General features: G+C 41.5%; 1 protein-coding gene across 2 annotated transcripts in view; it reads right to left on the bottom strand.

The window, feature by feature from the left end:
* Positions 1-9,320: 9,320 nt before the first annotated feature.
* Positions 9,321-23,366, bottom strand: part of ARHGEF28 (Rho guanine nucleotide exchange factor 28) — a 311,689-nt gene continuing 297,643 nt past the window's right edge. For both annotated transcript variants that reach the window (XM_067730988.1, XM_067730989.1), the window contains one exon: positions 9,321-10,575. In XM_067730988.1, coding sequence (XP_067587089.1) covers positions 10,412-10,575 — 164 coding nt within the window. In that variant the 3' untranslated portion in view covers positions 9,321-10,411. The remainder of the gene's footprint in view (positions 10,576-23,366) is intronic.

Genomic DNA, 23,366 nt, shown 5'->3' with positions numbered 1-23,366 from the left:
TGAAGGTGACAACTGTCCTTACAGGACGATCCCACCCACTGCAGCATCTGAGTGTCCCTGCTCCTCCTTTTTGCTAAAAGCTAATAATTCTGCCCAGTTATGGTGACAACCAGAAAACCTTCCACTCATTTCCAGATACCTCCCGAGCTGTGGTATGCTCTAGGTGAGATGAGACTAAATTGAGAGTTTCAAAACCCTCGCATCGGACAAAAACCAACCAAAATACTCACCAGCCCACAAAGTCTTTCCTCATTTGACTCCTAAAACCGTGTGCTTGGGTTGCTCATTTCGCTGCTGGGACTCACCACTCCGTGATGCTGCTTGAACTGTATTGTTCTCTTGCTGTAGATGGAGGTCTCATCTGGCTCCACAAATGGTGCCCTGCTGGTGGGCAGATATCTTAGAATAGACATCTGGTGGTGACCCCATGTCAAGAAGAGTCCTGGGCACAGCAGATGCTCATTGACTTTGTTAGATGAATAGTTGGTGGGTGGATGACAGAGAGGACCTAAATCCTGGACCCCTGGCCACTGGCTTAGGAAGAAATACAAGAAGCTCTGTACGCTTCTTGTCCCCCTGGCTTGCCGGGGTTGTGGATTGTGTCTGCAGCATTGTGGCACTTGGGTTCTTTTGGCCTCATACTAACATAGGGCAGGGCACAATAGAAGGCAAATAGTAAAGTTTGTTGCTGGGGCAGCAGGTATATTAAAGTGACCACGATATACACACACATGGAAAGAATACATGTTAACAGGTAACAAGAATAAAACACTTTCTCAAAATGTGATGAGTTAGGGGAAAAGTAGATTTTCCCCTAACTCCCAATACTGGCTCTATTTTTATTTGTTTCAAGGTTTCCATTGTTGCTCTTGTACTAAAGCACCTAACAGATGTCCCTCCAAAGGCGTCAAACCACTGTTGTGGTTTCCCTCCCATCTCTATTTCTTTTTCAGTAAACAAATTACCCAGAATATATTTTCCCCTTTATATGTGTTGGGGAGAAGAAAAAGACAATTATATTTTTAAATGTAATTTTTCTCATTAATGACCAGAGACAGAAACAAACCACAATTGATTCAAAAGCCAAATCCTAATCCTTTCTATTTCTGTAGCCTCAGCAGGGCTTTCTCCCATGAGATAAATGGAGATAATCCTCACATAAGAGGAAAAGTGGAAAATACAAACAGATTCAACAATCAAGTTTAAGGGTGAATGAACTACAGGTCACGTCTGGAGAGGACAATACAGAAAGGAAGATGTGCACTTGCATTTTCCCCCCAGATGGTGATAAATTCACACTGATCCAATTTGTCCCTCTTCCCCTATCTCTAGAGCTCTCAACGGCACACAACCGTAAGGTGTCTGACCTTCGCTAAGATCGAGTGCCACCTGCAGCCTTCACCTCGTCAAAAAAGAAAAGAAACGGCCCCATTCATAGACAGAACCACGCTGTTATCAGTGGCACAGCCGAACTGGGTAAAGGGTACATCAGGGATTGGGGCACAGGATGTCTGACTCTTTAGAGGCATACATATATGATCAGACACCTACCTCACATTGGATGAGACAGCTTTGTCATTCTCTCTCTCTCTTTTCTCCCTCTCTTCCCTTGCCTCCCTTTCTTCCCACCCCTGCCCTGCAATGCCCTATTACATCATCCCATTCTGACTCAGCTCCACAGTCTAGGAATGGGAAGAAGCTGAGTTTGGCCACCAAGACGCTAGGACACTATCCCCCAGGAAACAAGCACCTCTGCGTGTGATGCTCTGATTCCCATTTTCAGACAGCACTGCCCCCACAGCTTGGAGACAAAGAAAAAAGCGATCACGCTTCAAAAGATACCAGTTCTGGTCAAATTGCTGCCAGTCCAGCAGAAAAATCTTAGGATGATTTCAGCCCATTAACTCCTTCCTGCTGACCAGGAGGACGCAATGTGGGGACACTACTCATCTTTGGGGCCACTAAGCAGGATTCAGATGGAACCTAATTTGCTGAACCTGGACCTCAACCTAACATTAATATCATTCAAGTGAAAATAGAAATGTAAAGCTTTAAAAATCATCATTTAGTTCCGACTGAAACAATCAAATATCCTCCAAATCAAACCTGAACTATATTGATGTTTCATTTACCTTCTAATCTAGAAGGCATTCCCGTGACAATTTCTCCATGGCCTTGGGCAGCTAATCTCTTTCTCGGCTTCCAAGTCACTGATGACACTACGCCCGGCAGGTTGGACAATTAACATAGCTCCAATCCACACACTTGGCCTCCCTGCTAGGTAGTTTACCATTTACACAGTCCAGTTTGATTTCTGAGTGTTCAGAAGGATGGGTTGTTTGAACCCACTGATCCAAGAACATGTTTTTGTATATTCCTATACCTCTTATAAATCAGACCAGAGAAAGGAAGCATGAATGGACCACTTGTCCATTTCAAGCAATTATTCTGTCTGGCATGGGTGGAGGAGAAAATAGAGTAGTGTCAGCAGAGTGATGATCAGTGGTTAGTTTTACCAGAGGAAATGTTACGTGTCCAGTGCCAAGTACATCTATCTGTCTGACTGCCTCGTCTCTGATCATCTGTATTTTTTCTCCTCTCTCACGTACACACGTACCCTCTTTAATTACTAGCAGAAAACAGTGCATTCTGCACACTTCACAACATCTGTTCAGGCCTTAATTAATCCAACTCTCACAGTCCCCATAGCAACGATGCTTAGCAGGTTCAGTCTCTGCAAGCAGAAATCTTCCCGAGTGACTCAAAATACGGCCATTACCGAAACATGTTTACATTAATTCTAGCGTCAGATATAATGAGAACTTTGCACAGAGGGTGTTTGTGTGGAAAGACCAAGTTATGAGATCATATTCAGCATCCCCTTAGTAAAATCAACTGCCTCAAACAGGGAACACAAGTTAACACTAATTTTTCAAGGTATTGCAAAAAAAAAAAAAAAAAATCCCATTACTGCCTTTATGTTACAAGAAATTCCTGTGCTACAGAAGGTTAATGACCACAGTTACCCTGACGCAGCATACAGTTATTGTTTGTAGGGCAGTTTGAAGAAATGCAAGTGTTAAAAAGAAATTCAGCAGGAGGGGGGCTTCCTGAGCTTCTGGCCCTACAGACCTTAATTAAAAGCCTATTGTTCTTTGCGGGCACCCGCCAACTTCTTCCCCAAATTAGAGCTTGCCAGTAGCAGAGAGGTTCACTGAGTCTTTCCAAGGGGGCCATGAACGCTGCCAAGGGAAAAGTCAAGCACATCTCTGAGAGTCTCTTTTAGCTCCATGGCCTCTACAGATGCTCTCCTTGACGCTGGCTGTATTTGCGTTTATATTTGAAGCTGTTACGTTAGCGATAATAAAAAGAAACACTGACAACTCTCCGGAAAACCTGCTCAGACCTTACGTACGGTGTTGTGGGGCGCGGTGGTAAAGAGAGCATGGACAAGTGAAGTCAGCCATTTACCCCCAAGTAGTGGTTCAGTCCATACCAGCTCCGTCATTAAATGTTTAACTTGGGTTGCTAACAAGAAGTAAACCACTCATCAGAGTTCCAACTCCTTTGCCTATTCAAAGAAGGAAGCAGTGAAAGGGAAACAACCCAAAACCCACTGAGGAGGGAGAAGAAAAGAATTTAGACAAACTCTTGGGTAAGTCAAAACTCATTTTAGTAGAAAATCAGATCCCTTCTATGATATACATTGGGGCACCCAGTTGAGCCTCTGAACAAGAAGGGGAACTTCCTGAACCTTCCCCAGTGACTGGAACTCTGTGGGGCCTGGGGACATTGGCCCTGGGGATGACGTATCTCCAAACTGAATGAAAGACAAGTCATTGGGGAAGGGAGGGTTGGGGGCTCCTGCAGGAATAAGGGCCAGTTCTCTAATGTAACCATGGTATCTAGTGAAATGAGCAAAGAAAGTATAATCCTTGTTTCTCACCAAGTTCATTCTTCGTCCGCAGACAACTGTCTCTATGAGCTTTTTGGCTGTTGTAAGTAAAACTTCTGACTTTCCTCTCTCCAGAGAGTTTTATTGGTAGGCAGGCTAGTAGGATTCGATTAAGGGCGTGTTGAAGTTTCTCAGCCATGAAGCTTCTACAAAACTACTGAACCATGGTCCCCCTTCAAGTTACTTCACCCAAAACAATATTCAATGACCAGCTTAAAGGAACGGCTTTGAACTCACAAGCCAGAGGCAAAGAAATGGAATGGAAACAGGATCAGGGTTCTAGTTCTAGTTCTGTCACCTCTTTGATCTCAGATTTCCAAAGGCTCCTGTTCATCCGCTCATCCTCTCAACTGAATAAGTCTCGTGAAGCTCCTACTCTGAATGCAGCATCATGGCAGGCTTGGTTAGACCATGGACATCTCCCAGGGCAAAGGAAGATGGGCTGTGAAAAACTGAAGCAGTGATGCCCCAGCTAATTTAGCTCAAGCTCGCCTTCCTCCCACCCCTATCACCAGCAGGTAACCCCTGCTATCATTTTTAGAGTGGTTACTGTGTGGCGTTTACTGTACTAGGCTTCACTCATTGAGTTTTCACAACAGCCCTGCAAGGCATGTCTAGTATTATCCCCTTTCATCGATAAGGGAACTTAGCTCAGAAGCAAGGCTGCGGGATTGTGCAACTCCAAGAGATCCCATTCACGCTGGATTCCACGAGCAAATCCAGACAATGTAAGTGGCGCTGTGTGACCCTGTGGCCCTAGGGAAGTTCAGTAAGCAAAGCCCAAGTCTGATTTTTCCCTACCTTTTCACGGCCTCTGTCACGCTTATTAGAGGGAGCTCTGTGCCTGACAGGCTGTCGGGAAAGAACATGGTGGACTCTTGGTGGTAATCACAGGATCACCGTGGAATCTTTCTTCCATGTGTCCTCTCTACTCCTTTTTCTTGTCCACAAAGCCTTAAGTGGTAGATGAAGATGGGGTGAGGGGTAAAGCTGATAAAAAAAGGCAGGCGGTGGTCAAGATAGTGATATAGGAAGATCCCATGTAGTCACCTCCTCCCCTGGACACACCAAATCTACAGGAGCATATGGAACAATTTTCTCTGAAAAAGACCTAGACTAGCAAAACAGCTCCACCGCATCAGAAAACAAGAAAAGGCCCACACGGAGGCGAGTAGGAGAGGCTGAGATGTGGTCTCACCCTAAACCCCCAGCATGGCAACCCACCATCTGGATGGAACTCACGAACTTCTCCCCAAGGAACAAAGGGTTTACCCCTCACATCAGGCACCCCAATTTTTGATAGCAGCACTTGACAAGTCCCCCAAACACCTGGCTTGAAAAGCAGTGGGGCTCACAGCCCCAAGACCCAAAGGGCTGTAGGGACCTGAGAACCAGCTTTTAAAGGGTTTCAGCCTCACTCTCTCCAGGACCCGGTGCAGAAGCAGCCCTTCGAGAAGCGCACAGACTTTATGTGAAAGAGATTCACGTGCTGATCGTAAAGCCTCAGCCTACAGGGCGGAGCCCCGCACTTTTCCGGAATGGGGATGGAGACACTGGCACTCCCTAAAGCCAGTGGAGTCCAGTTGTTGTACCCTCTGCAGGTGCCGCCTCCCCTCCGGCTGGCGCCTCCCTAAAGCCAACTTCCCTCTCCCTGCACTAGCATCTCCCACGGGGGTGCCCCAGGTTTTTGCAGCTGCAGCCCAGGGCAACAGAGGCAGGGATGCCACCATCTTTGCGCCCTCCCTCTGCCTGGCTCCAGCTCACCGGTATCCCCCAGAAGGGAGTTGATACACTCTTCTGGTGCCCTAGTTTTTGCAACTGTCATCCAGAGGACACCTCCAGATCGCCCGGCTCTCTTGGCCAGCAGGGCTTTCGCTTGCGTTCCCATAGCACTGTATATATATATTTTGAAGCTGCTGCCTGAGGGTCTGGCTTCGTAAACAGCCTAAACCTACATGCTGACTGAGGTCCTCCCGCCCACCTTTAGGACAGATAGGTCTTGGCACACCTCAAACACTGGGAGCCACGAAAAATAAAATAGGCTGCTTGGGCGATCACGAAGGTTTGGGAGATAACCAAAAGCTAGGGCAGGTTTGAACAATAAGGTTCATCTCCTACAACAAGAGCAATCCTGCAAGATCTGGAGAGGTGGCTGTCTCATCTAATATACAGAAACCCCCCAGAGTCAGGTAAAAGGAGAAAACAGGAATATGTTCCAAAGGAAAGAAAAGATAAAACCTTAGGAAGAAAACTTTACTGAACCAGAGATAAGAAAATAAAGCAGAAGAGCAAAGTGAGACTTCTTCCCTCCCCATCACTTTATTCCTCCACTTAAAACTCTGCTCCCTCTCTTCCAAGAAGCATCTTCAGGTAGCCCCCAGGAATCCCTTTACTTTTGGTTTCTTGTGGCTTAGGATCAGTAGGTAGATACCCAACTGGCCATTTGACCACAACCCAGTTGCTTTATGGTGGAGGTGGATGTGGAAGGGTGAGGGGTCATGGTGTCATTTTACCCAGCGCTCAGCAAGCCAAAATGCCGAGACGCCGAGGTTTGCAGCAAAGAGTGGGGCTTATTCGCAAGGCCAAGGGAGAAGCACGAAAGAGCGCATCTCAAATCCACCTCCCAGAAAAAGCAAAGGGCTTAGGGGCTGGGATATTTATGGGATAACAAATAAAGAGGCAGGGCTGGATAAGGCGTGGGGAGCGTGGGGAAAGGATCGGAAAAATCTGCGGTAATCATGGCTCTGCTCAGGTGTAACTAAGCTCCAGGGCTCTGCACGTTCTAAAACGGAGGCGCTTGGCGTGCTCTGAGGGTGGAGTTTTCAGCCCCCTGACGTCAAAAGGTCACGGAGCGGACACTCACGCATGCCCAGTTGGAGGGTCCTGGTCCTATCCAGTCTTAACCGGGCAGCTCCAACTAGACACAGCTGACTCCAATTCCCGGAGAACAACTGGGGCAAACATCTTGTTTCGGCTCCGTGCCACCTGGAGGACAGGCAAGTCTTTTGTAGATGACCTTGATTAGTGAAGGCAGGTGAAATGGATTTGACTAATGCTTCCCCAGGGTTTCAGCAGTCCTCCATAATCCAGCTCTCTATGGAACCTGATCAGTTACCAAGTTGAGAGAGACACTTCCATGTTTTCCACCACTTGTACCAGAGCGCTTGGAAGAGTCCGAGATAGATGGATTTTCTCCCTGGATACCTTGATCCAGAGGGGAGAAACACATTCTGCAGTACCTCCAAATGTGTACTCCAGTGGTCTTTTCTTTTGTGTCTCTGGACTTTTGCTTGGGTTTCTCTCCTTACTTGGAATGTCTCTTCCACACCCTCCGACTCTACTTCTATTTCAAGCCTCAGGCATCTTCTACTTTAGGACAACTCCCTTCATTCCACATATTACTGGCCCCAACATGCCCTTTCTCTGAGCTCCCATGGTGATATGTGTTTCTCAGTTATCTGTTCATGTGTTTGTCTTTTCCAACAATTTGCAGGCATATTCATCTTTACAGGCTTCCTAACATCGTTTGGCCTTTAGCAGAGGGTCAATAAATGTTTACTGAATGAGTTGACTGGAGGTTTAGAGATGCAAATGAGTTGAAAGCTAACCTTATGAAGCTTTAGTCCACTCTTAGAGCTAGCCATCTCCAGGCACCTGACCCCTCTATTCACTGCTTCTGGCTGTGCAGGTGCAATCTGCCTAAGGACTGGGACCAGGCTGACCAATTATTAGAAAAAGCTTATGATATGATAATAATAGCTAGCATATGTTGAGTGATTACTATGCCCCAGGTACTGTTCTAAGCACATTACATAATCATTTAACTCTCACAGTTCTGTAAGGTAATCATCCCTGCTTTATAGATGAGGAAACTAAGACCTAGAGAGGTAAGTGACAGGCCAAGGACACAGCCAGGAAGTGGAAGGTCTGGCTCCAGGATACTCTACTGCCATGCCTCTCTCATTGAGAAAGACAGCGATGGTTGAACCTTAAAAACCTCCGTTTGATCCTGAGTTTGAATGGTGTGTCCCAGGTCATAAGAAGGAAAACATACTCCTTTTCACTTTCACTAATCCCATGATTTTAGCTTGCTCACCTTCTTCATTTTATATAGCCCTTACACACAACATCACCACCACCACTTCTGCAGCGATAATTTTCCCCCTTTTCTGAATGAGCAGGGCTCCATTTGAGAGTGGGCTGGAAGTGTCGCAGGAAGGACTCCAGCAATTACACAGCCCTGATGAAGTGCAGAGAAGTTTGGACTACAAATGAGATGCACATGAATGTATGAAACCTGGAAGGAACAGGGCAAAAATGTTGTTTTCCTTTCTGCAACAAATCTCTAAAGGGATGAAGGTTTCCTCAAGATCTTCGATCGGTGGGAAATATCCTTTGAGGGAAACTTATTTATGATGCTGAGAAACAGGGTGGTTTTCTCCTCAGATGAGTGAATTTCTTTTAGAGCCAGAGTGAATTCCACGAAATCTGAGCTGATTACATAGCGAGGACAAAGTGAAAAGGAAGAACTTATCAAGAAAGCGTTGAGACTTAGATTCAGTTGAGAAGTCATAATATTAAATTTAAAAATTACCAAGAGGAATCTATGAATAGAGATATATCAAATAATGCTGAAGCTTCCCCTGGGTGGCTACACAAAGCCCCAGAGTTTGCAGGGCTTGAAAATCAACCGAGCATATGTATTTTTAAAGAACTCCGTGGGGATTTTGAACATCTTTACCTATTTTCACGTATGGTTATTTCCATAGCCTCTGTCAGGAAAAACGGAAAGATATTTATAGTTATCAGAGCAAGGATTTATACTGAAATATCTATACGCTTTTTATTTGAAGGATAGAGAATTCTGGAATAGACATTATTGGAGAGAGAGGGAAGATAGATCTTTCTCTCTAGATGTCTTTAGGAATAGAAGATGCACCTTATAATTTAGGAGTTCATCTTGGAGATGAAGAGACTGATTAAAATTTTAACAAGCTATCATCCATTCTGTGAAAATTAGTCTCTGAATCTGTTAATACGATTGTGACCAAAATGGCCAGAAGAGGCAAGAGTCAGAAAAGAGTGTCCCCCAAAAAGGTGTTTTTTAAAACTCAGATTAGACTTGCCCAAGTGAAAATATAGGTTCGTTATTCCACTGGTAACTTAAGTGGGAAAAAACCATAACGGAACCAGGGTGAATTTTTTTCTCTTCCTATCACAGCTCCCTCCTGGTAAGTGTTGCAAGCCTGGGTGAATTTAGTATTCCTCCTTTATTTTCATTTTTAATAAAGGGAGATTGTGTTTGAGTGTGAAATGTGTATTTTACTATGGTTCTAAACAGTTTTAAAATTTCAAAGTAAACTAGCAAGGGAATAGATATTTATTGACACTGACCAAAACACACACAAACACTTCTGAAGAACAAGCTGAAAACATTTCCTGGTTTATTTTCTCACACAGAGACCCATAGTACCTTGAAAGCAAGATGCGCCAGTTTTCCTTTGTGGAAAAGCACATTCAGGCCACAAGCTTCACCGAGAGAGCAGCTTTTGTCCTTCAGTAACTGCTGGGCAGCGATCCCTCCAGTGAGTGGTGGTCTTTGGTGCTCCCAGGACCAAAAGGAGGCAGGGCCAGCTGCGAGAAGCAAGGGCTAATAAAGTCTTACTTCGGTAGCAAAGTGTTGCTACTAAACTTTACCTCGAACCGAGCAAAGTGTTGCTACTAACGTTTACCTCGAACCGACTTGCTGGGGCCGTGCCTCTGGGCTGTGTTGAAAGATGCCGCTGAACTATGACTGAATTCAAAGCCCACAAGCATTAGGACCACGAAGGTGCATCTGAACAGTCTCTGCCCCAGGTCCCAAGAGTCCAGACTGTGTCCACAGCAGAGTGGCCACCCGGTTAGGACAGGGGTCCAAATAGGGTACCTCGGTTGCTTGGTGACTGTGACAGCTCACCACCAGGGGTGACCCCTTTGATGTCCCAAAGAGTAGCTAAGAAAAGTTCTTTTCCACATCCTCCTGGCCTTTGAGGGCCCTGAGGTCACTCCTCCTAATCAGCTGCTGTGATTGTGAAAATTTGCCAATTATATCACTCTTTCCATCCAAAGTGCTTCACCTAGATCTCAAAAGGCATTTCAAAAAACAAATGATCCTGTAGAAAATACAATATGGAATTTTACTCTAGGGTCATAACAACTTTGAACATATTTCTGCTTATCTAAGTTAATTTCTCCTCCAGGAGTCTGGAATTAGGTGTGATAAGTTAATGACGATACAAACAGAGTTGTTTTCAATAATTTAATTATTAGACTCATGCCCCCAAAATAAACTTGCACGAAATATTAAACATTACTCCTAAAGCAATTTGGACACAGTCACACACACATCAGGAAAGGAAAAAAAAATTCTTCCCCAAATGCCTGTATTTTGTTTCATTTGGAAAAATAACAACACAATTAGAGGTAAACAATAGTTTCTTCTGCTCCATCTCCAGTTTCGCCGTCTTGTCTGGTTACTCTCTGTAGATTTAACTTTGCTTCTGCTATGAACGTTTGCAGCTGAGGGCCATGCGGATTTGAGTCCTGGGGGGGCGGGCATGCAGTCTGAGAGAGGTCCAAATCTGCAACAAACAGACAGCACAGGTCACAGGAGAGTCAGCTTGAGACCTACAAGTCAGGTGAAACTAGGAGTCAGAGTCAGAGCCCTCGAAGATTGGGAAATGCTGTGGCCATAGAGCTAGCCACGGAGAGAATGACGAGTCCAGTGAGAAAGGAATGAAATGGATATCTAATGATTTAATCAAAATCACTAAAATGGTTGGTTGGGTGTACAAACATCTCCTGTGGCTAAAAATAACCTTTACAAAATACTCCCAGCAAAACCGTCAAACAAAAACTTGTTACCATTTGTGGGCTGTTCAAACACTGCACCTGCTGAGAAGGGGGTGCCCAGTTATTTTTAAAAATGGGTTCAACGTCTTAGAAATACAGTTACCTACTCCGGCTGTGTGCAATAAGCCATATTTGCATCTGCACCGCATCTTCCCTCAGAGTAACTCAAAGTCAAGAACTGATCTGGAAGACTCAAATAAGGTACCTGGGAATTTCCCGATATGGGGAGAGGGGAGGGGAGAAAGGAGATGAAGGATGGAGACCCTCCAGCCTCACCATTATGCAAATCTGTTAACACCACACAGATCACTTAGCAAAAGGAACCAGGTTCCTGGGGAAAATCATTCTGGTAACAACTGACTGGGTTTGTTATTTTTCTGGTTACCTAGCAACAGCAGGGCACAGCCCATTTTCCCTTTTCTGATAAAACCCTTTAGTACATGGTTTAAAGGAAAGGCAAAGGGGGATTTTGATTTGAAAAGAAAGCAAGGCTGTTGCTGCAAACCATATTCTCTGCATTGCTCCACTGACCTTCCTCCCGGAAGCTTAGCTATGTGGGAAAATTACAAATAACCAGCTTCAGCTGGAGCAAAAAGCAGTCTACGTGGAAACCCAGGTGGGGAAGATGCAGAGCCCTGAGGCCCACCTGTTCTTTTTTCAGGCATTAACAAGAGGTCATTCTAATCCTTGCCACATTTTATTCAAAGGCTCTATTATTTAGATGGATACACATAACCGCCAGCACTCTGATGACAAAAATGCTTGCAATTTTTACGCTCCTGACAAGGATCTTTGGTTATTAGCGAAGACAGGAAGCAAGGCCTGGCTGGAATGAAGAGCAAAATGTCCTCACAGGGCTCCACCTTCAGGGATGCGGCTTCCTTTGCTACACCCCCTTTCGTCACTTCTTCCAATAGGAGGCAGAGCCAGCGGGAGAGGGGCAGCCAGGGCCACAGGAAGTAGGCACAGGTCACCTGGAGGAGCTGACCTGTACCTCCAAAGCCAGCCCAGGAGGACCCTGGGAGGAGGGGAGGGGAGAGGCGGGGAGGAGAAGGGAGGGGAGAAAATAGAAGGGAGGGGAGGAGAGGGAAGGGGGAAGGGGAAGGGAAAGGAGGGGAGGGGAAGGGAGGGGTTGGGGAAAGGAGGTGAGGCTGCACTCCACAGCTCTGCTCAAAGGTTTAGGCCATCCCTAACTCTAGGTATCAATGGGGCACAAAGAAAAAAAATCCATTTACATTGGGGTGACTTGATTCTGTTGATCCTAATCCCATACCTCAAACATTGGGCTCTCACTCACTGCTGAAAACATGACTACTGAAAATGCCTCCAAATCCACCATGTGTACGGTGGGCACAGCACCTGTTCCAGGCCTTTTACAGTCGTCATCTCCTCAAACCTCAAAATGTTGTAACGCACAATTTACAGATTGGGAAACTGAGGCTCAGGCTAAATTCTTGCCCATCGTGCAGCTAGGAAGTAATCCAGATTTGAACTCAGAGGATCATTCCCACTTGCTCATCTGCTCAAGATTCTCATGGTCCCCATTTCTTGTTGTGCTGGAAATGACTTGACCATCTTTGCAGAATTAAGACACCCTGGATGTGTAATGCTTAACCTCCCTAAGTACCAAATTTTGAACACTTACCAACAAAAGAAAGAAAAAAGACATTCTGAGCTCCTCCAAACCGACACAGTAATTACTATAAAATTAGGAACCTCCCTCATTCAATCAGGTAAACACAAAAAAAAACCCAGGCAATGATTTCACTATCAGGGCAATACAGATCAACCTAGAATGTTCTCTGTCCTTCGCCTGTCTGTGGTCATCACACATTTTCACACTTTTAACTCCTTTTCCTAGCCATTGAAATAAAACCATTTCACCTCTAAAACTAAACATTCCCAGTTAAACTACTGATGTTTAATATTATGCAACCTAAAAAACAAAAACATGCCTCAGAACTTCCATCTAGCAGAGGCTGACCAACTGGAGAACAGTTCACCTCAGCCACCAACCACAGCGCTGCCTACTGGCCCACAGAAGGTCCAGCCAGGGCGCAAGAAGCGCTACAGGGAGAATGAACAATCATGCATTGAAAGAGGCAGTTGTTGGGACGCGATTGCTGACAAATGTGGCAAAGCCGGGCAGAACGGAAGTCCTTAATCCATGTAAGCTTCCTTCCTCTGGGGTAGGAAACATGTAGCAAAGAATCCAAAATACTGGTGATTCTAGGCATCTGGGAAGTCCCCTTCATGCTTTCAAGAAAAGACTTGTTCAAAAAGAGCCCAAGAACCAAATACATTTCAGAAAGAATTCTTTTATCTTAAATTGTAGGCTCCAGTTCAGGAAGATAGAGAACCAAGAGTAAACATGGGGGGAGGTTTTTCATTTGTGTGTGAGTATAAGGCAGGCAGAGAGAGAGATTTAATCAGAATATTTTCAAATAATAAAAATACAGGAGAAAAACATCTCCTGGACCCTAAAGTGAATCAATGGCCCACGTTGTAATCCCATATGTATTGATGTTGCGCTTGTGTGTCACCTGGAGGGGAACTCAATTTCCTTCTCCACATTCCTTCTTGGTTTCTACCTGAACTACTTAGGCAAGGTCAGACAGTCTGTCTTTGAAATTAGAAACCGTTCTGTGATTTCTGATTTTATTACTCCATTTCAACCCTGAAAGGACTCCAGCACAGCAATTGTATATTTCTCAAGGTCAGCCACCTTCTTCCACACGCTCTACCCTAGAGAGTATGATCGTCATATAGAACCCTAAACTGAAAAAACATTTGTTAAAATAAACCCTCGTTGATTCAGAAAGCAGAATTCTTGGGGAGTAGAATTAATCATCCAATTTTATTTGTGATCAAAATGCCTGTAAATTACTGGAAATAAAAATAGAATACCTCTTTTTTTGTGGAGAAAAGAACCCTCTTGTAAATCGTAAACCCTCTTGTAAACCCTCTGTAAATTGATACAGCCACTATGGAGAACAGTATGGAGATTCCTTAAAAACCTAAAAATAGAATTACCGTATGACCCAGCAATCCCACTACTGGGCATATATCCAGAGAAAACCATAATTCAAAAAGACACATGCACCCCAATGTTCATTGCAGCATTATTTACAATAGCAATGTCATGAAAGCAACTAAATGCCCATCGACAGACGAATGGATAAAGAAGATGTGGTACATGCATACAATGGAATATTACTCAGCCATAAAAAGGAGCGAAATTGGGTCGTTTGTTGAGACGTGGATGATCTAGAGACTGTCATACAGAGTGTAGTAAGTCAGAAAGAGAAAAACAAATATCGTATATTAACGCATATATGTGGATCCTAGAAAAATGGTACAAATGAACCGGTTTGCAGGGCAGAAATTGAGACACAGATGTAGAGAACAAACATATGGACACCAAGGGGGGAAAGTGGTGGTGGGGGTGGGGGGGGTGTGATGAATTGGGCGATTGGGATTGACATGTATACACTAATACGTATAAAATGGATAACTAATAAGAACCTGCTGTATAAAAAAATAAATAAAATAAAATTCAGAAATTCAAAAAAAACCAGAATACCTCATTTTTTAATAAGCAAAGAAATATTAACACAATCATAATTTGGTCAGATAAAAAACCAAATGCTCTTATGATGAAACAAAACTTCAAACTACAAAGAACCTTTTAATCTACTGTCTCAACACAACTGTCCCTCTTAGTTGACATAAAAGAAATAATTTGATCCTTCCCATACCTCTGGAAACTCAACAGAGTGAGCATTATTAACCTTAAAATAAGGACAAATAGGCTAAAACACATCAAAGCCTAGCTAAACCAAGTGGAGAAGCAGAATCTTGATGCACGTTTTTTTTTTTTCCTATTTAGCTGAACTTTTCTTCACAGCCTAAAACTTCTTCCTTCACAAGAAATTTCCTCAGTCTCACTGTAGGGTCTAAGTCAGTCTTCTCAGGAAGTTTCTAAAAATGATAAGTATACACATTTTGGCTGGTCCTATCCCCTTTGTCTTATGGGCAGGGGGCAGAAAACACCCAGGCCATGGGCTGTATGATGCGCTGATACCCAGAGACAGTTCCCCAAATCCCCCTATGTTTAGCCCTTCATTGTAGCCTTGAAGGGCTAAAAATGCATTTGTTGACATTTGCATTTATCATTTTCACACTTTGCTCACCTGCTATTGGAATTTCAAACTATGAAGGAAGAGAATGTGGGATCTGGATGACATACAACCATAGGGATTGGCACCTGCAAAGCTGACACGAGCGGGAAGAAAAATTGGCCTTCCCTGCGTCAGCTCACCATCATCATTATTCTTTTGAGCCAACTGGATAATTGGTTATTTGCAAGACCAGACTGTAAAGTCAAGGTGTAAAATGCAACCACGTGTCGCACTGAAAACGAATGAAGTGTCTCCCAAGCTGAGAAGTGAATGAAATCTTTTAAGCCACAAGGTCAGTGTAACCTTGGGCGAGTCACTTCCGCTCTCTGGGCTCCAGTTCATGAAGGACTGAACTGAAATCATCATTCAGGCCTCTTAAACTTCTTATACTGTAGGAGATTGTTTACACCTGTGTTTTGGCTCAGTAATGCGCCAAATACTACTCTAGAAGTGCAACAGTGAATGCATTTTTCAACTGCTTTCTGCTCAAGGAATACAAATTTATTACCTTAAGTTGCATTCAAAATAATGTTTTAAGGGTAATTTCCGGGTATATGCCCCACCCTTCTACTTTCAGTCTTCCCTACAACACGTATTTGAGTTGAGCCCACACAGCCCTCAGAGCACAGGATTTGGAAAGCTACCTAATGAGTGGAAGATAAGGTCCACGGTCAAAATCTACACTTGATCTTCCCTTCTATGAACAGCAAACCTAACAGTAGTTTGTCATAAAGAAAGTGGTTGTCTATTGTTTTAAAATATTTAATTCATGTAGTCTTTGCCTTTTTCTGAATAGAAAAGCATTTTAAATCCTAATAATTTTTAAAGAAAAGCTTTGTTTCAATTTCAAAGCACCAGGATAACTTCCATCATAAACATTAATGTCCAGGTCTGAATTTAACTCCACATTACCCAATGGCCAGACAGCCAGCAGCCCAGTGCTACAAAAGCACGTTGAGTCAACGGTCGGATCATTGATGATGTGTGTCAGCCCTCTCCGTGTCTTATCCCAATCCATTCTCCCCAAAAAGACTCACAAAACAGAGCTTCATGTCTCTGGGTCCTGGCTCTGTTCTTGGTTATTTTAATGAAGTGTTCCGACTCATACTCTTTACTACTGTATCCCTCGTGCAAGTTCCTATAATCAAAATTCACACTTTCCTAGAATAACACCACCTCAAACAAATTGTCATTCATATTCCAAGTCTGCAAAATAAGTTGTATTCACCCATTTAATGATCGATTCATGCTTATACTGTGAAACATTTACAAAATTGTTTCCTGATGGCATTACTGGCAATCACTACTTTTTTCTCAGGAGCATTAATGCACAGCATTTTCTTTCTAATGGAAAACACTTAATGCACAAAACTCAACGTGTCCTCAGAGCTAAGGAAAATTTTTCTCCCTCACTGCTTTTGCTCAACTGCATTTCCCATAGTGAGCCACAAACAGCATGTGAACATCTGGCATAAAAACCAATCTGGATATCTGAAGCCAATGACCTCAATGAGTGTTAGGATTCCCTTCATTACTCCTCACGTACCAATCCTGCACCTGAAATAAAATAACCGAAGTGTACTCTGGGGTTGTATACGTGTAAATGTGTAATGTAAGAAAGCAAACTCATAATTTTTTAAAGTTGTGACTGTTAGAGTTGGACTTTATTTTCTTACCAGTAATTAACATATTTGGAATAATCTATGTTGGTTATGTAGGTAACACTGATAAGAAACACAGCAATTGAAGCAATCAATACAATGAAGTTACAATTATGTTAACACAAGATGCATTATGATACGTCAATTGTCTCTGTGTGAACTTTGATTTGCTCTCACACTCTCTCACCCAGAAGGGTGCCCGTGTTACTGAGTCATGACCTTAACATCAGCAAGTCCCACGGGAGAACGGGGCAAGTGCTTCCACCTTCCCCTCTTCTCTGAGATGCATTTCAAAGTGTGTTTCTCCAATCAGGATACTAATAGGTATTAATGATAAAAGAATACAGTGGTCAAGTAAGTTGATGAAACTCCGGGTTAATCAAGTTTCTTTATTGACAAATTCCCCAGAACTTTAATAGGCTCACCTGTATTATTAATCTCTGAAAGGGAAAAACTGTATGTGGCAGGTCCCAAACTCGGGGAGCTTTTTCTCACAGTGTACTTTTCAGTGTTGTGTTCCATGTAATATACTTTGGGGAATAGTGCACTAGAGAATAATAAATCTATTATAGACTAAGAAAGAAAGAGACAATAAATGACCAAGATGCCAGAATAAATCAGGGGTGGGAAGCTGGAAATAGGTGAGGTTTTCCAAATTCAGAGACTCTTGACCCTGTATATAACATCTATAGCAGACTCGGGCAATCGTCATCAATGGCTGCTAAAAGCATTAGGAGAAGAGCTGATGGGGAACTTTAATAATGGATGGACAACATCCGAACCCACGGGTCAATCTTAATATCGCAAAGAGAGAAACAGACACCTCAAGCCTCCTGATGGGATGCAAGAGGAAATATACAACATCTACAACATAGGAAACAGACAACTCCATCTATGAAGATGTTTTCATGTCAAAAAATAAAGCCTGCATCTAGTCAAATATCAAATATCTATTCCCAACTACCAGTTTACAGGAAATATAGAGACAGAAGACTACGTTAAGTGACACCACAGGGATGCAATCAGCAAAATCCAGAATGTAGAAAATTTTTCATAAAATATATTTCTTTCAGAAAAAAAAATGTCTTTTCACCAAATAAGCAACCCAGTCTTTTCAACAAGTTGTAAGATTTTTTTTAAAGGCAAGGGAACTTTAGATTAAAAGACTCGTGAGATATACAAACCAAATGCAATACATGAAACTATTTGGATCCCAATGCAAACAAACCAAGGGAAAAAAAATTGAGACAATCAGAGAAATTCAAGTACTGAGAGTATGATTTTAAGTAAAAACTGTTAAATTTTTTAAGGTGTAATAACGATACCGTGGGGACTTCCCGGGCAGTCCAGTGGTTAAGACCTTGCCTTCCAATGCAGTAGGTGCGGGTTTGATCCCTGGTTGGGGAGCGAAGATTCCACATGCCTCACGGCCAAAAAAACCAAAACATAGGGCTTCCCTGGTGGCACAGTGGTTGGGAGTCCGCCTGCCGATGCAGGGGACATGGGTTCGTGCCCCGGTCCGGGAAGATCCCACATGCCGCGGAGCGGCTGGGCCCGTGAGTCATGGTCGCTGAGCCTGCGCGTCCGGAGCTTCTGCTCCGCAACGGGAGGGGCCGCGACAGTGAGAGGCCCGCGTACCGCAAAAAAAAAAAAAAAAAAAAACCCAAAAAACACAAAACATAAAACAGTAGCAATGTTGTACCAAATTCAATAAAGACTTTAAAAATGGTCCATATTAAAAAAAAAAAAATGATACTGAGTCCATTTGTCCAGAGCAGTGAATTGATAATGTTCTTTTAGAATTTGGATTCCTATTCTTTAGTCTTGAGTTTACTTAAAACTAAAAAGTAACATTTTTTAAGAAATAGGAACTAAAAGATGTACATCTAGTCCAACAATATCTGAGTAAATTTCAGTTCCTAACAACAGTAGGTGTCAACATATAATGTCAAATGAATGAATGAATTAGTGAATACCTTATTCAAAAATTCTACCTACTGTAATTAGAGTTGTGGGAATCACCAATTTGGAATTCTTATGTTTAGAAAGTACCTTACAATTTCATTTATTCTAATTCTTGTCTTCTCAGTAGGAATGAAGCTAAAAATGTAGCCAAGATAGAACTGCGTAATAGGGCTTCTCTCTTTAAGCCACTAACATTATTTGACCTTGAGTCAAGCATTCAATTCAAACCTCACACCAATCCACAATAGTAAGTACACTATGGAATATGAAAAGGAGAGCTTAAAATAAACCTAACTTGAAAATGGAACACAACTCAGGAACACAAGAAGCTGAAGAAAACATCCAAAAACCATAATTAACATCTTCAAAAAAATTTTTAAGATATTTCGGCCACCAAACAAGATTCCATAAAATAGGAACTATAAGAGAACAAGGAAAAATCTCTTAGAAATTAAAAATATGCTGCTGAATTTTTTAAAAAATCAGGAAAAGTAGGAGGTCAAGGATGAGAACATCTCCCAGGAAGTAGAACAAAAACATGAAGAAATGGAAATAAATAGAAAAAACAAAACAGAAAAATCAGAGGCTCCAAGAGGTCCAATTTATAATTGGAAACAGTTCCAGTAAGATAAAACTGAAGAGAAGCAATTTTTTAAAGAAGAAAATGTCACAGATTCGAAGGAAATATATTTCTTGATTGAAAGAGTCTAATGAATAACCAGTAAAAATGATTTTAACAAAAGACTAGACTAAAGCATATTATAAAATTCATCCAAGAATGAATAAAGCGATAATTCTAGAGGCTTCCTAAAGCACAAACAGGTTGCAAACAAAGAATTAGGAATCAGAATGGAATCAGACTTCTTAACAGCAACGCTGAGAAGTGGAAGAATCAAATCCTTCAGAATTCTGAAGGAAAATAATTTGGGTATAGAATTCTAAGCCCAGATATATTATAAAATCCAAGTATAAAAGTAGCAAAAATAAATAAAGGAAATGAAAAAGACATTTCAACTGATTTGGAAAAAAAAATCCTTTCATTATTAGATCTTTTCTTAGGAAGATTTAGAGATATGCTCCAACAAATAAAGGAATATGCCATAAAAGAGAAGGATTGGGACTGAGGACAATAGGATCCAACACAGGAGAGATATGAAGAGATGTCCCAGGTGACAGCTACACTGCTGGCCGGGACAGCAACAAGGGCATATTAGAGTAAGAGGACAGAGGATTCTGGAAGGCAAATTTCCAGGAAGGAAGATGAAGCTGATAGATTTTGGAATGTGTTGAGTGTGTGTAAAATAACATTGATCAGTTATTGAGAGAAGTATAGGAACTCTGGAGGAAAATATAGGGGGTAGAAAAAAAGTGAGCAAATGAAAAAATAAGGCAGATGGTTAAAGTCTCAGTAGGCTAGAACAATGACATTATTTTTAGTAGCTTCTGTTCATACAGTTGATTTTTCTCCATCTTAAAAGGGCTCAGCTCTCACAAATGTCCTTTTCTAATCTTAAATGTCTACATATAAGTATAAATATGATTTTTCGGAAAACTACTTCTCAAAGTACGAAATATATTGAGCCCATTCTAAAAGAATGAACATGTCTGTATAATTAAGATTAGAGACTTCTGCAGTTCTAATATCTGCTGTTAGAAAAAAACCTTTATAAACAGGCACTTCAGAGAGGAAGAAACCTAAAAAGCTAATAAATATTAAAAAAGAACTAAATCTCACTGGTAATTAGGGAAGTACAAATTGAAAGAAAGGGGTTACCCATTCCATACCCATGATATCGGCAAATACTGAGAAGCCTAACAATGCTAAGTGTTGGGGAGAATCTGGAGAAACTCGACCTCTCGTACATTGCTGCTGAGACTTATACTATACAATTTTAGAGAGAAATCAGTAATACCCAGCGAAACCAAAGACATCCCTACTACTTCTAGGTGTTCATAATCTACATAAACTCTCACTCATGTGCACAAGGAGATGTGCATAAAAGAATGTATACTGAGAAGCGTTTGTAATACAAAAATATTGGAAACATCCTAATTGCTCATTAGTAAGGTAATGAATATGCTGGTGTTTATTCACGTAATGGAAGAGCATACAGCAGTCTAAAATTAACTATTTGTGCTACATGTACAAATATGCACGTTGAGTGAAAAAATAAGTTGCAAATAGACATATACACACACATGCACATGGAGCGGGGGAGAAAGGGAAGAAGGGCAGGCTCTTTTATACTATCACTACGTACATATGTATCCATAAACAATATATCATTTTTTGTTTTCCACTACATTTATATGTATCCATAAACGATAAACAATATGTCATATTTTTGTTTTGTTAAAACAAAACAAAAAAATGTTTATTGATACATATATATGTTTATGGCATAAAAACACACTGTGGAAATGATATACACCAATTATAGGAAATTGGATAACTCTGAATAGGAAAAAAGAAAAAGATAAGGGGAAGGGATTTCATATCTAACATTTCTTTCAAATAAAAAAAGGGCAAAGAGATATCTGAAGCAAATATGGTATAAAGTTAACATTTGTTAAATGCATGCCTGATACAGATTTTCTGTACTTTTCTGTAAGTTTGAAATTTTCATAATTAAAACTTTTATGTTAAAAAATGCATGAAAATACACAGCAACTAATTGCAATATGTGGTCTTTATTTGCATACTGAGTCCAAAAAACAAGCTGGAAAAAGGACACACGTACTACATTTATAAAACAATTGGAAACCTGAACCCTGACTATATGTTGATATTATGGAAGTTTTGATAATTTTTCCTAGGTGTGATAATAGTTTAAAAAAGAGAGCCTTATCTTTCAGATATGTATGTATCAGTACATACATACTGATGTATCAGTATATGCTTACAGATGATTTTTAGAATTTGCTTCAAAATAGCACAGGGTGTGTGTTGTTGCTGGGCATGGGGGATTGGTGGGTAGGAATCTACATAAATCACCACTGGTCATAATTTCCTAATTTTTTGAAGTTGGGTGATGGTACATGAGCAGTTATTATACTCCTCTGCTTAATTTTGTACATGTTTCAAACTGTGCATACACTCAGGTAATCAGGGAATATGTCAAGCTCAAATTTTAAATCAAAACAAATTAAGATGTTCCAACCTCAGAGTCCCTGTTAAGAAGCAGGGACAGCTTTTTAAGATTGTGCTGAATTAAACAATATGTAGGTCTCCAGCTACAGGGACAGGGCAGTATTTTCATGGCATTGAATTCCTCTTAAGGTTGTAGAGACCAGGGACTCCTAAGTACCATGGCAATAAAACTGGAAACTGCCTTCTGCATGACTCTACCCACACTGAAAGAGTTATGCCTCTCATTTTGCTGAAAGAAGAACTGAATTCATTTCTCTGCCAGGTGAATAATGCAGAAAATCAACCTAGGAATTTTAATGCTGCATTTACTTCTTACTGGTTCAGCAGAGGGAAAAGCAGATGTTAAAATTCTTAAGCATACCAGATCCAGTGTTTTTCTTTAAACCAGAAGAAGGCAAGCAATTAGATCAAACACACCCAAGCTAATTAGTTCTACCTCCTTCTTAATAATTATGTTATTACCAGACTTTTAAAAAAAGGCACCCAATCCTTTAAAGGTATATAAATGAGTGTTTTTTTCTCTTGATCAACTACAAAATTATGAGATGTCAAAGAACTTACATGCCTTTTTCTGTTCTGAGAAGTTGGTATTTACAGTTTTCAGAGCAACATAAAATTTTTTCTTTTTAAAAACGAGAATCACTTTGTAATTCTTATCTGTTTGAAATAACATTTGCTGAGAAGCCAAACCCTGAAATATCTTTTCCAACTGCAGCTTTGAATTTATGTCACTCAAAAATGATTAAAATTTTAGAAGTACAACATAATATATAGAAAATGTTTTGTTCAATGTAAATTTTCACACTCAACATTCTTTTCATATTTATGTTTGCAATCAGAGCAAAGATTACTATATTACATTTCTGGAAATTAAACTTAAATACTTTTAGAAATTGTACCATTAGAGAAGTAGGCAGTTTGCAGAACAGAGGCAAAATTAGGACTTTATTAAAACAGGAATCAAATGAGAATATATATACTAAGATTAATTATTTTACTCCTTGAAGCCACCTCTTCCTATAGGAGATGATTTTACGTTGTCTTATGCATACAAATGTCATGTGGAGCTACTCTAGATGTTAATATTTGTGCTTCCTGACTTGTGACCTATGACTAACACTGGAGCCTAAGAAACCAATTTCCCTTTAATTATCTACAAGGTGACACAAATTCCCAAGTTTACACTACATCCTCCTCCTTTTAGATCTCTTTCTTCTGTAAACAACTCTTCTTAAGAAGGAGCCACAGCATTACCATACAATTTAACTTCTCTTTAGTGGAATCAGCCACCGAGAGCAAAGAGCAAGTAGCCTCAGTGACTTAGTGCCCAATGGCCCCAGCGCCTTCCAGACCAATAGGGGCCACTAAGCACACTGCCCCTCTGATAGCCTCTTACCTCACAGAGTAGGAAGATGCAGACACAGATGACTATAAAAGAGGCTAATGAACACTGTCCACAGGCGGACACCACTTCAGAGATCTTCCAAAGAGAGCATTTTTAGATGTGGTAGCCAGGACAGGCTTCAGAGCAAAGACAGAACTGGAATTGAGCCTGGCTGGCC

This window comes from Pseudorca crassidens, chromosome 3 (genome assembly GCF_039906515.1).
Source record: "Pseudorca crassidens isolate mPseCra1 chromosome 3, mPseCra1.hap1, whole genome shotgun sequence".
NCBI classification, from domain to species: Eukaryota; Metazoa; Chordata; class Mammalia; order Artiodactyla; family Delphinidae; genus Pseudorca; species Pseudorca crassidens.
The sequence above is the reverse complement of the archived record's forward strand: the minus strand, read 5'-3'. Positions and strand labels throughout refer to the sequence as shown.